We start from the raw sequence: 13280 nt of genomic DNA, 5'->3' as shown, positions 1-13280 counted from the left end.
TACGTGACGAAAAGTGTCACTTTATGGAACGACCGATTTGGTATGGCCGCATCGTTACTTTTTTTTTTTCCGTCTTGCCCTTATTATTAAATAATCCTATTTTATCTTTTACCCTACCCATTATATAATAATTCTACCTCGTACCTTAGTTTTTCTTTATAGTATTGCAAACTTATTCTTCATATTTGTTTGTGCATGACATTATGAAATGACGATAAACAATACAATCTATTCAAACATTATATACATCCAAACGATACATTACAATACAATATTATACCATACATTATTAAACGATACATAACAACCATCCAAACAAGTTGTAGTGGTACAAAAATCCTTAAAAACGGATAATGAGTCAAAGCGAGTATTAAAGTAATGATAATTAAGTTTAGGTCGCAGTATTGAGATTATGGTGTTTTCAGTTCAAATCTTACGAAGTAGGAATTTGTGTGAAAATTAAATGCGGAGTGCTTCTCACTGTATATTGAGGTTATAGATTCCAGGTCCAGTAATAAATATTCTTTGTCACATTTCTCCAAATTCTTTACCTAAGAAGAAGGTACATGTATTAAAATTACTAACTACTACATAACTATATTCTCCCAAAATAACCTGTCTAAACTAATCTCTTTCATAATCTTACAAGTTGGAATCTGGGAAGCAAACTCTTACACATTCGCAGGAAACAACACACACACACACACACACACACACATGCGCGTGCGCACACAGAGAGAGATACAGAAAGATGAAAACACTAGGAAGTTCCAGGAACTGCTGAATGATTGTCTAATTAGAATTTTACATATATATACACGAGTTCTTTTTATTCTTCTTCCTTGACAAACAGTGGAAAAAGAAAAGAACGAAAGATTAGAGCATGTATACAGCTGATTAGTGGGAAAGAAATCACTTCCGAAATCTTCTAACAGAGAAGAATACATGAGCAGGGAGCAGATGTGTTGCAAAAATGCCAAACAAGAACCAGCACTAGTCATCGTTCTCTTGCTCTGGCCACCGTTACTATAGGGTGTTAGCATTAAAAATTTTGTCAAATAACATCAGTTCTACACCTGTCTTGTCAGGCTGTTGATCCGCGGTTATGTTGTATTACGTGTGTTCTCAAACTACAGTCTTTAACCTGGTCCACAATTTATAATGTTAATCATAATCTGAGTAATGCAGAAAAGACCTACACAGAAGAACACGTGAAATGGCTGCTGCATTACCTGCATTGTTGCTATCATCGACAAAAAATCTTTGCACTGTTCAAGAGAAGCCTGCTCTTTGGCAGCTACTTTGGCAAGTTCACTTACCAAAGAATTTAATTCCTCCACCTGAAAAAGACAAACTTTTTAGGCAACCACCAAATTATCACAGAAGTCTATCTTATTTCTTAAAAGTAAATCTTCTTTCGCTATCAAAACAATCAAATTTTCTAAAAAGTTACATTAAAAGTACAGCTCGTCTGTTATAGCAGATTACTACTAATATGCACCAGCAGTTCAGTTGGAAGGAGGAATTGTGCTACTGCTGGTAACCTCAAGATACATATCACAAGAACAGCTAATACCCCACTTTCAAAAATCAAAGTACTGACTCTTAACACAGGAAGCTCCAAACAGATACTTCCACAACCCAAATATTCATCACTGTTTACCGTCTTGAACAAGTAATGATCCTTAGGTCAGCTACTTCCACCATACAATAACAAGAGCCGTATTGCAACTACACCAGAATTCATTCCTTTACGAAAACACAAGCAGGTTATATAAACATCTCCAACGATGGATAACATCATTCCATATGATTTTATTTAATCCATAGGCAAAGCAAATCTCGGTAATCCTTAAATGAACACCAGAACCACTTATTCATATATCAAAGATGCCTATGTTACATTACTGTTGAGACAGAAGTCAACAGAAAATATCTAATAGTCAATTTGACAGTGCTACAGACACAAGTAATGTTCGTAACTTCGTATATATTCACCAATTCAAAAGGACCCTGAAGAGTGGGTACACAACAGAAGAATTACACTCAACATTATAGTTAGTCAAGGTAGCAAAGCGATCAACTTCCAATAGACAGGCTAATTGCAGATAATAGAGAGGCATTGCCGGCGAAATTACTAATAAAGGGGACACATGGAATTTCCTGGGATAGATCTTTTAAAATAATTATTAAGGAACGGGAATGGAGAAAAGACCATTTTCTTCAAGCAATATATAGCCTAGTGACAGTAGAGGGACAGGAAGGATGGTGTGGAGGGGCCTGGGTTAGACTTGTTCCTTTGTGAGATTGCTTTGTCTAGAGGATAAGGGAGGAGAGGAATGTGGAGACCTTGTAATTCTCTCCTTTGTACTATGTACAGTAACCTCTTGGTACTGATATTTAATAAAATTACCTTATTTCATCTCAAAAAGAGAGGGAGAGAGAGGAATCATGTGATGAAATATTAGGAAGATGGGGGCACCAAAAGGATAACCTTCTTTACGTGGCGGTCACATGGAATCTTATACGGTGCAAAACTTGAGGGAATGCACATTGGTAAGATGGTGTCGCGTGTGCAAGAAAAGTGGTGAGACTACTTGCTCTTCCCGGATCCTACGTAAATGCGGGATGCTTTGTGCACTGGGCTGCCCCTCTACTACTTGCTTCACTGCAAGTATGCAGATGAGTTATGGAATTTGGTGCACTTGATGTTTAACATTTCATGGCTGCTTCCTGGAACAGTTGCAAAAGCCATTTTGTAAAGGAGATTGAGCAAAACTAGAAAAAAAGGTCAGTATGAGAATAGCACTTTCATGCATCTTACAGAGGATTGGGGAGAAACCAAAATTAACAAAGAGTTAGATGAGTTGAGAAGCCGATGTGAAAATGAAGAGCTGCACACTTTTTTACTTATACTTTTGGTGCAAAGAACATATTTCTTTTTGCAAAAATGGTTAGATTTTCTGAAGCTTAATATAGATACTTGTATCTATTCAACTTTTGCCACCTTCTTTATGTCTATTAATGAGATGGTTATTTTGACTTATAAAAGGAAATCGCTGTGCACTAAGCTCCAAGCTCCAGCTACGCTCGGGTCACGAGAAGGATCGGACCACGTTGGGTCTTATGTACGCAGCCTTACCTTACATTACTTTAAGAGGTTGTTTCCGCGGCTTGAAACTGCGATACGGCAGCAACTTATACCGTTGGGCCAAGGCTCCCCTAGTCATTAGATTATAGGATTAGCTGAAAGCAACTAGCTTAGAGTAGAGGCGTAGTTTTAGTTGTTTGTTGTATATCTGGATAACAGGATTGGGCAGTCACTAGGCTACAGTAGTTATCCCATTTCTGCAAAAATGAAGCTGGAGTTCCAGATCACTTGCCACACAAACTAGCTGTTTGTTGAATTTCTTGTACGTGGAACTGGTTTTGGGAACCAATTAGATCCTAAGGCGTCAACTGCACTGCTTGAATACAATGTGTTAAAGACAGTCTTTTAAAAACCAGAGTATCCTGCAGTTTACAGCTTAAATTTCTGAATGAGGTGGTTCGCGAAAGTATACCTTTTTTTGGTGTTGCTTGTATACAATCAAGAAGACTTGATGCATGCGATCCTTATAAAAAAGATTTGATGCATGTGAAACCTAGAACTGAATAGAGTTTATTCTGGAAGACTAATATTAGCTATGTTGCGCGGACTCTTCATTTTTACCGCTGCACACGTGTCAACATGAGATTGGGTACTTTGACCACAATTCATGGACAAATTTGAGGATTAATGAAAAATGAATTATTGAATTTTAGTTGCTGCTTGCTAGTGCCTACAACTTGAGAAATTCCCAAAATGAAAGATTGAATTATTGGTTGCACTCCACAACCTATAAATTCTCCACAGAATATTTTTCATAATTTAGGATATTTTTATAGATCTATTTTCAAAATTTTGAATTATTTTTAGCCGAATCCCCACACCCATATCTGTACCTGGATCCGTACCCCCCGAATCTTAAATTTAGATTATGAAGGATCCGACCTCTAGATCCGCACCAGGATCGGATACCGCACCCGAGCCCGAGCAACACAGAATATTAGACCTACGCTGGAACTCGGCAACCATGTTTCATCACTAATTCCAGCTATTACTTTCTTATCTTTTTTGTTGATAAAATCTAATTCCAGCTATTATTATACTATACGAGAACGAATGACTTTATGCATATTTCTGTCAGACACTAGCTGAACTAATCTCATCCTTTTCCAATTGCAAAGGAAATAAGTGAACTTATGCAGTCTGCTTTCGACCTTTCATAGGTTGAAATGAACTATAATTACTAACTTATGTTATTAAGTAAATCTTTTGGTTTAGCCTTCAGTCGAGAACTGGAGTTCCAAGTCTAACCATTGTGTAACCAAGTGCACAAGCCTCCAGGTAGTAATTTAATCAGCCAAATACTCGAGCAACATGGCAAGTGGAATCTAAACTTCACAAGGTGAGGTTCTCAGATTTTTTCCTTACCCTCCACCAAATCTTATGTTCATGTGTCCTTCATTTTTTATTCTGCTTTATATTCCAGCTTACTTAGCCCTAATGTTCATTCCTTGTATTCATGTATTTGTCCTTGATCTTTGCGGACGATACTCATGTCCAGAAGTTTCTCTAGTTTATGTTGGTTGGTAACAGATTCTTACTCAACTTCATTATTTTCTAGTTCTACCAGTAAAACTGCAAATTGCTTTCATGACAGGGTAAAATTTCTGCTAATTGCCGGTAGGGCAATTTGTCTCTTCCAAATTCCTTGTTCAATCCATTCCAACTTTATGTACAAACATACAACTATCTCATGCAACAGACCTTCCTCGGACTACTTGGCAAAATCATTTCATTCAAAACAATGAAATTGGATCAAAGAATGGGCAAGCTTTTAATTTCTTACTTTTTCTCCTAAACAAAATTGCAGACAATTGACATCACTTTCTTCTATCAAGAAACCATGATTCTAACAGATCAAATCCAATAAAGCTGCCTAATGATTTTCACCACTATATTGCATTCTACAGCTCTGGAAACAAAGGTTTTCACTTTTCAGCATGAAGACTTCTCTTTGTTATACTTTTCTTGTCTTCCCTAATTCCTTTTTCTGATCACTTCACTCCTTTCATGAGTGTTGAGAAGTTGGCTTGTTAGATGGAAATTGATCTTCTTTCCTTTCTTTTATTTTCCTTATATTTTTCCTATATGACGTTGCAACTCTGGAGATTAAGCTATTAATACAAACTTCAACAACAGTTGTGAGCTACTTGATAGAAAATATTCTATGATGCTTAAACGTCCTAACAGCTTTATCAAAAGCAAAGAAAAATGAAGAGGAACTAGTACATTCACTATGCATTAACTGAATTCACGGCAACAGTCACCATTAACAGAAAGATAGCAAGACGAAAATGAGGTTACCTTGCCCAAAATAGAACCGACTGAGGATGCCATTGCCTGCATCACACCATGCGCTGAACTAACAGCATCCTTCAAGTTTTGGATGTCAACCTGTTGTTATTAACACACAGATTACATTAATGTATTAAACTACATGTGATCTCTTTATGAAAAACAGAAACGAAACCTAAAACCAAAATATAAAGTGTCGCCCAGTTACATACATGAGCTCCTCCAATGACCGGTAGACGGAGAGTGCTAGCTTTCAAGGCTTCAATTGCTCCAAGCAGTGAGATGGAGTGTTCTTTATCAAATGAAGCCCAATCTTCTAAGGACATCATCTAGAGAAGAAAAGAATTAACTTAGCTCAGCAATATCATATTATGCCTCCAGTTATTCTCTCTAATAACTACTACAAGACCACATCAACTGATCAACTGGAAGACACTTTCTCTCAAAGTCTCAAACAACAACAACAACAACAACAACTACCCAGTATAGTCCCACAAGGTGGGGTCTGGGGAGGGTAATACGTACACAGGCCTTACCCCTACCCGAAAGGGCAGAGAGGTTGTTTCCAATCGACCCTCGGCTCAGGAAAAGGAAAAGGAAAACAAAAACAAAAAAAACAAAAAGCAAAAGAGCATTAGTAACTCCAGCAGAGATCACATAAATAATTATCTAAACATAAACCATAAATAAAATGGCATGCAAATATATCGACCAGTAACTACCATAAGGGGGCACAATACAATACACAGATCATCTATGGAGAGCCCTACCAAACCCCCCCCCCCCCACCCCGGGACTCTCAAACACTTATTCAGAATAACGAATCGCAGTTGATATAAACAGTCAGACTTTCCGATCAGGAGTGGATTTCCAGAAGAATTGGCTCTACTTTGGCTGAAAACTGACGAGGATGGCACTATATATGAAACATAAAAGATAGTATTTGAGCTGAGACAATATAAATCAACTGAGATGGAACTGGATGCATTTTTAGTTGCAAATTATATTCACGTATTTCAGGGCTTTTTTTCAAATATTGAAGATGAAAACTAGAATTTAATTGCTACCCGACTGCAGAAAATCAGACAACAAGGCAAACACAGAGGAGTCTGGTACTCGCTGCCGGAGTAGGAAAAAACATCAAAGAATTCATTGACTACTTTTATAGTAATCTTACTTCTGCAAGAAACTGAAGTAAAACAACACTCTTTTAAATATGAACTTCTAAAACAGAAGGAATTGCATTGCTACATGCAGAAGCGAAGATTAGAAAGTGGGCTTTCTGTATGGGGCAAAAACTTAAGAACATATAGCAAGTTACTCTCATTCTGAATAGCAAAGCAAAGAGACTAAAACAATCAATTTTGAAATCCGCGCTTAGCGGTGAGAGAAAGCTTGAACAGTGGATAATTGGGTTAGGTAGAGTAATCCATTTACCTCTCTTTCCTCATCTACTCATGCAATAAACATCCCATGTATCAGTAAGAAACGGAACAACTCCCTTAAGTCAGAAATTGTCCTAAATTATATTTTGGGTTGTTCCTAACAAAATGCACTCCCAAAAAGAAACTTTTCCTGTCTCCCTCTCAATACTTTCTCAATGTTCTGTAAAAAGTTCATCAGACCAACTAAAATGGGTTAAAATTCCTCGGAATGTTAGAGTTGTATTTCTTGTCAGCTAGAAAGGAGCATAGAACATTTCCATCCCGGATAGGCCTGACACGAGTTGAGTAGTCAATAAAATTCATGGGCAAAGTTAAGAGGCAAATGTCAAAAGGTCAACAGCATCACTCATATTGAGATGCCCACAGTTAGTATTTGCTGGGAAATATAAGATTCATGTTATACATGCCATAGAGAGGAGTGCAAAGGAAGATGGAAAGCGAAGACAATGCAAAGGTATTAGATGAAACTAGCTTGGGTTTCAATGAGTCCAGGGATCAAGCATGATGAAATAGCAGAATATCCACTGTCATTTGAATACAACTATACATTTTAAGGAAATTAGAAGACATTAAGGGCCTGAACTGGTACCATTGACACATTCCAATTATAGTCATAATTCATGGATGATGCATTAGAGGGCTTCTTTTCATATGCCAAAAGAAGTAGATCAAGCTACACCATAATTCAATAATTATCGGCAGAGGAGGGAGGATTTTTTTTAAGGATAATAAGATAAAGTTTTGGGATATTAATGGGGTATTGACAGTGAAAGGTAAATTAGGATTAAAGTAAGTAGCATCTATGCTTAATAATCAAACAAACTATGCTAATAGAGGGCAAAGCTTTTCTTAGCCTTCTCAATAAAAAAGAGGGTCAAAGTTAGGCTGCATCTGGCTGGTTGATTAATTGATTTAACCTTCTAGGGAATATCTTTGTCAACGGAATAGATCAAAATAAGCGTGAAACCAAAAGATGATATCACCCAAAAATCCAGCAAGAATTAATAATATGGAAAATGTACCAAGAGGAACAAAGGACTGGTACCATACCTGTCCCTTTAAAATGGAAGCTAGCTTCAATTTCTGCCTCAGCAACTGTAGCCTGTGTCTTTTCTTAGTGATTGTATCACGTAAATCTGATATTGTTATCCATGCGTTCCACAAAGTTTTCTGCAAAAAGTACAACATTTTAGCTTATAAAATGGGTAGGGATCTTTTTTATCAATCAGCATAAACTTATTAAAAGAACTAAGATAAGACCTTCAATCTTTATTTTTCCTAGTGAATTGAAGCTATTTACAAGACGACTTGAACAAAAGGAAGGATCTGATTGAAGCTTTCTAAAAAAAGAACTGCATAACCACTGGATTGATCAACATTAACAGATAGAATTTCAGTAAAAGTTACCTATCTCAATTAGCAAGTGAGAAGAATAATGACCAAATAGATGACAATATATGAAGTCTTATAACTTCAGTTAAAAACTTCTCTTGCAACATCTCTTATCCACAAACTAATAATTGAAGGTTTAATTCATATAAGATCAGGAAGCAAGAGAGTTCCTTGCAAGGCAATTTGGCCTAACCATGCTCCTAGCTAGGTAAACTTCTTTGTTCGGACAGCAGCTTGAGACACAATTTTAACAGTTGATAATTAGACAAGGAACAAAAGAATACATATCAGCTGGGTACATTTTTTGTGCAAAGAAGCTAGTGAAGATATTAATCATTTTCTCATTCTCCGTAAGATAGCCAACCAAGCAATGGAATTTATTTTTGCAACTTTTTGGTGCTAACAAGACAATGCCTAGGACTGTTATCAGACTATTCAGTGACGGAGGGGACAGAAAAGAAGAACCAGTGGATTAAAGAATGTAGTCCCACAAGCAATTATACGGATTATATGGAGAGAACAAAACCGAATGAAAATCCATGGAATAGGTAAAACGTTTAATCAAATTTTAAAACTGAACTTTAATTTAATTTTGGAGTTAGCATGAGTTGCCCACATGTATAGATAACTGCCTGCATTCTGTAGATAGAAATGTCAATCACTAAAAATCTATTACTATTAGGGATGTGCTTTTCTTATCCCTAGAAGTCATTTATACCCTACCAAAGGAAAATTCATGCAAGAGGAATGATTTGAAGTGACTTGTTCACATAGTTCATCTGCAAGGTATGGAAGAACCTGAGCTCCCTTTTTCTTATTTCTCACATCCCACAAAAATTTAGAAGGAAAAAGAATATAATCAGGGAAAAAATAGTTTGAAGTTGAAGGGGTATACACAACAAACAAATCGATCAACTACACCTCAATTCCAAGACAAGTTGTAGTCTGCGATACAAATTCTCTACATATTCCGCTATATTCGGACCCAGTTGATTTTAATACTAGTAAGTAATACTTAGGGGTACACACAACACATTATAGTGAGATATTGAAATCAAATTAAGAGATTCAAACTATACAGTGAAAAGTATAGCTTTACCTCTGCATTGTGTTTTTGCACCAGCAAAGTTGCTTCAGTCGTAGCATTTACAAAACGCCACTGTAAGTGTCGATTGTACAGAAGCCGCAACAAGTGTGCATCAACAATTCGATTTTCGCCCACCTTCCCCCTCCGAACATCAACAGCAAAACTAAGAACTGAAGGGGTCTCAACGAAGTTACTATTAATAGTACTAACCACATTTCTGACACGTGATGGACTAGGCATTCCCCTGGAAGGAGATGATCCAATAAGCTTACTAGGAGATGCAGACCGAATGTTTCCACGAATAGGCGATGACATTGTTCGCGGGGACGATATTGGGACATCACTAGAGTACTTTCTCAACTTCTGTGGCACAACCAATTTGGAACCCGGACTTGTAGATAAAGGCGACCCAGGATCCTGCAACCTCCTCAACCTACTATTCGTTTCTTGCCAAAACCTAGCAGAAACAACAATGCCACGAGGCACACCGCGTATACGTGAACTCCCACCACACTCCTGCACTCCTGAAGTACTACCAGAAGAAACACTATCCGTGTCAGACGCAGTAAGATCAGACGGTAGAGACAACTCATTATTTACGTCCTGCGGTTGTTCAACAGCCTTCAAAGCCGGCTCAGCATTTCCTAAATCAAGACTCAACCTGCCATCGAAAGAAGCCCTCCTTTCATCAATCATAGATTGCTGCAGTGTCCTAATTACATTCCCAGATCCAATAACCTTGTTTCTATCCCCATTACTACTACAATCTAAGCTCCTCGCCAACAGATTCCCCTGCCTAGCCCTCCCCGGCCAACGATGCTGATCAATAGGCTTAGAATTCTCCAACTGATCTGCCCCACCATAATCAGCTCTCCCTCTAAGGGGAGTAGCAGTACTACTACTACTAGTACTCCTCCTCCTCTCAGGGGTTCCTTTCCTTAAACTACTCAAATTAGGAGAAGGTGGAGCCACCTTAGTCTTACTTACAGGAAGTGAAAAGGTTTCACCTTGAAATGAAACTGACAAACTCCTAGTAGAAGTCACCAACAGCTTTGTCGCTGCAGAAACTTCACCTACATTGCTGCTTACTTTAGAATCAAGATCAGGTGTAAGAGGCCTAGAAACCGAAGACGACCGCCTCCGGTCAGTCACTGAAACAGATCTTTTAGGACCTGAAACAGGAGTAGTAGTATTTGACAAATTTCTAGAAACTAAAGGAGAAGGGAATCTTCTAGTACTAGCAGAAGTTGAATTTGAAGATAGTGAAGAAGAATTTGAAGAGGAAGTTGAAGGAGAAGGAGACATATAGCGAGATTGGACAGTTCTTGATTTGGGTCTTTTAAGGTTAGCAGCAACTCCAACTCCATTGTTGTCTGGTAACAATGGGGGTCTTCTTGAAGGCTCATCTTTGGGGTTTTGTCGGCCACTTGTTGAAACAGCAGCCACCATCATCTCTCTCACACACACACACAGTAACTCTCACTCTTTCTCTCCAAAATATGAAATTCAGCTCTCACATTGTATTTTCAAAACAAAATACACTTACCCATTAGCTGTTTCAGTGTCGCCATGGCCTAAATCCTGCAAAAGAAAGATCAAGATTCAAGAAATCCCACCATAACTCAAAACCCCACTATGAGTTTCTGATAAAGTCCACATTTTTTCAAGATTTTACAGCTCAAACAGCACTAATTTTAAAGCAGAACAACTTTAAAATAGAGCAGTGGTTTTCCGGTGAGAGTAAAGGAGGAAGAGGAGGAAAGAGGTGAGTGAAAAGGCTCAGATTTGGGGGTACAGAAAATTGGTACATCCTCTTTAGGCTATTGGGTGATTTTGGGGTTTTGTGAATCTTTGGAAAGACGTTACGCTAAGCAAATCATAATTTTGTGTTTCACTTATTTCTTAATGATTTTTAATGTGCTTTGTTTATTTACACTATAATGTGTATTTATTTGGTAATTACAAAATGATTATTTTGCTTTATAATTAAATCAATCATTTTTTTTTTAAGTTGAGAGGTTGTTTGTATTATAAGAGGCGTGACTATCTTTATTTTTGTTTATTTGCGTGTGGAGTTCGTAGGTATTGATGGAGGTGTCCCAACTCCACATAAAAGCTCTCCCATACTTGAAATGCAAGTAATTACTTTAATATTTTTTGCTTTAGTATATTTTGTCCCTTTCCTCAATTACGAATATGACATATTTGCTTTAGTATATTTTGTCCCTTTCCTCAATTACGAATATGACATATCAAAACAAAAATAACACTACTATAATAATAACCACAACTCCGTTACAATTTGACGGTAACTTTACATATGATCATTTAATTCTTTAGTATACAACAACAACAACAAACTACCCAGTAAAACCCACATAGTGGGGTCTGGAGAGGGTACTGTATACACAGACCTTACCCCTGCCCTGATAGGGAGGACAGAGAGGCTGTTTCCGATAAACCCTCGGCTCAGAAAGACGGAAATAAAAAGCAAGAACATTTAATTCTTAATATATTACGCTAAAATTAATTATTACTATAACGAAAGAATAACTCACATTGTCTCTCTATATATATGTGTGAGAAATTGCCGAAATTATCTTCAAATTTCTATTCGGCACCTCAATTTTTTCTTCTTCTTCTTATACGTGGGTCAAATTTGTTACTTTTAATTATTTAAGAGGTGACACTTGGATTAATGTAGTATGCGTTGTTAAAGTAGTAGCCTTTTTGGCATTTCAGATCGAATTTTAGTATCTTTTTATGTTTTTCATTCATGTATTATATTATGCATAATGTTTGACTCAAAAGATGTTAACTCTTTTTAAGTAAATCAATCAAAAAGATAGAAGGGGTAAATCGTAGTCAATCATAATTAATATCAGATCAAAAGACAAAGAAATTGCGATTGTATATGGAATGGATAAAGCATCAAAATGTCTTATTTATGATAGAGTTTTGCCTTGCCCCTCCTTGGAGGGGGAAAAGAATTACAATCGTTGTGTTCCTCTCTCTCACTCTACAGGTGAAGGATCTTCCCTTTTTCGGGGTGGAGTTTTGTTCCTCCTCTTTGACCTATTGGAGTATCGGAGAAGAAGTCGAAGAAAAGCCCCCCCCCCCCCCCCAATTACAAGACCTAGATCCCCTTATATAATGGAGGATCCTTTACGCATTACAGGAACGACAAAAGGAAAAGTATAGTTTATAACGGAACCGACGACGATGCGAGGACGTCTCTCCTTTCCTTCCTGGGTCGCCTTTTCCCCCTATACCGACACGTTGATACCTAATGGTTGGTTGTGTTACCTTTGAGACGTGATCGACTAAATTCGAACCCATACAGTTAGTCCCTCCGTTCGTCGGGGTCGTAGCTCGACGACTCCGACGGGCGGATCATGTATGCAACGTAGTCGAAAGGAATTTGACCCCCATTCTGTTCCCTGATCGTATTGTGAACTCTAGGATTTTTTGAGGATATCTTTTCAGTATTCGTGTACCGTTACGATGGTTTCGAAACCGAAACGCCAGTTGGTAAATGGAGTGTTGCTTCGCGTAAGCAGTCATTATGACGCACGTTTCCGAGGACCTGAAACGTTTCGCGTCCCATCGGATTTGAATGGCGACTATTGGGTTTCGCGCTTGGGGGATTTATGCCTCTTATAAATAAGGAAACCCTGCCATTAGTTTCTCACACTTCATCGTTAATCTCGAGAGAATTTCCAGGATATCTTCTTTTGTCATTTCGACTTCAGGCTTTCTCTCGCTCGTTGTAATCTTTAATCCTTTCACTTCTTCCAGTGAGTTCTTTTTCCTCTTATTGCTAAAAATGGCCGGTGCTTCTTCCCGTGATAATCTTTCTATTGCTCCTCCGGCAACTGAGAACTCAGCTCCGGCTGCCGGAGATGTGGAGTTG

The 13280-nt window shown here is 37.8% G+C and overlaps 1 protein-coding gene across 1 annotated transcript; it reads right to left on the bottom strand.

Annotated features, from left to right (window-relative positions):
* Window positions 1–611: 611 nt before the first annotated feature.
* On the bottom strand, window positions 612–11273 carry LOC109213807 (QWRF motif-containing protein 2). Its single transcript, XM_019377638.1, has 6 exons — window positions 9380–11273; window positions 7939–8058; window positions 5656–5772; window positions 5453–5542; window positions 1233–1340; window positions 612–1144 (listed from the first exon to the last, which is right to left on the bottom strand). The coding sequence occupies exons 1-6, from the start codon at window positions 10817–10819 to the stop codon at window positions 1085–1087; spliced, it is 1935 nt and encodes a 644-aa protein (XP_019233183.1). The 5' UTR covers window positions 10820–11273; the 3' UTR covers window positions 612–1084.
* Between the last annotated feature and the right edge of the window lie 2007 nt (window positions 11274–13280).

Source organism: Nicotiana attenuata, unplaced genomic scaffold, assembly GCF_001879085.1.
Source record: "Nicotiana attenuata strain UT unplaced genomic scaffold, NIATTr2, whole genome shotgun sequence".
Classification (NCBI taxonomy): Eukaryota; Viridiplantae; Streptophyta; class Magnoliopsida; order Solanales; family Solanaceae; genus Nicotiana; species Nicotiana attenuata.
Note: the sequence above shows the minus strand (reverse complement) of the source record. Positions and strands in the feature narration are given on the sequence as shown.

What these genes read in the sequence shown, in the direction of transcription:
- LOC109213807 (XM_019377638.1), bottom strand. Translation starts at nt 10,819, where the DNA reads ATGATGGTGGCTGCTGTTTCAACAAGTGGCCGACAAAACCCCAAAGAT. An exon ending in TGCAAAAACACAATGCAGAG is followed by an intron (nt 8,059 to 9,379) that starts GTAAAGCTATAC and finishes TACTTTTTGCAG; the next exon opens with AAAACTTTGTGGAACGCATG. An exon ending in TCGGTTCTATTTTGGGCAAG is followed by an intron (nt 1,341 to 5,452) that starts GTAACCTCATTT and finishes TGTCTTTTTCAG; the next exon opens with GTGGAGGAATTAAATTCTTT.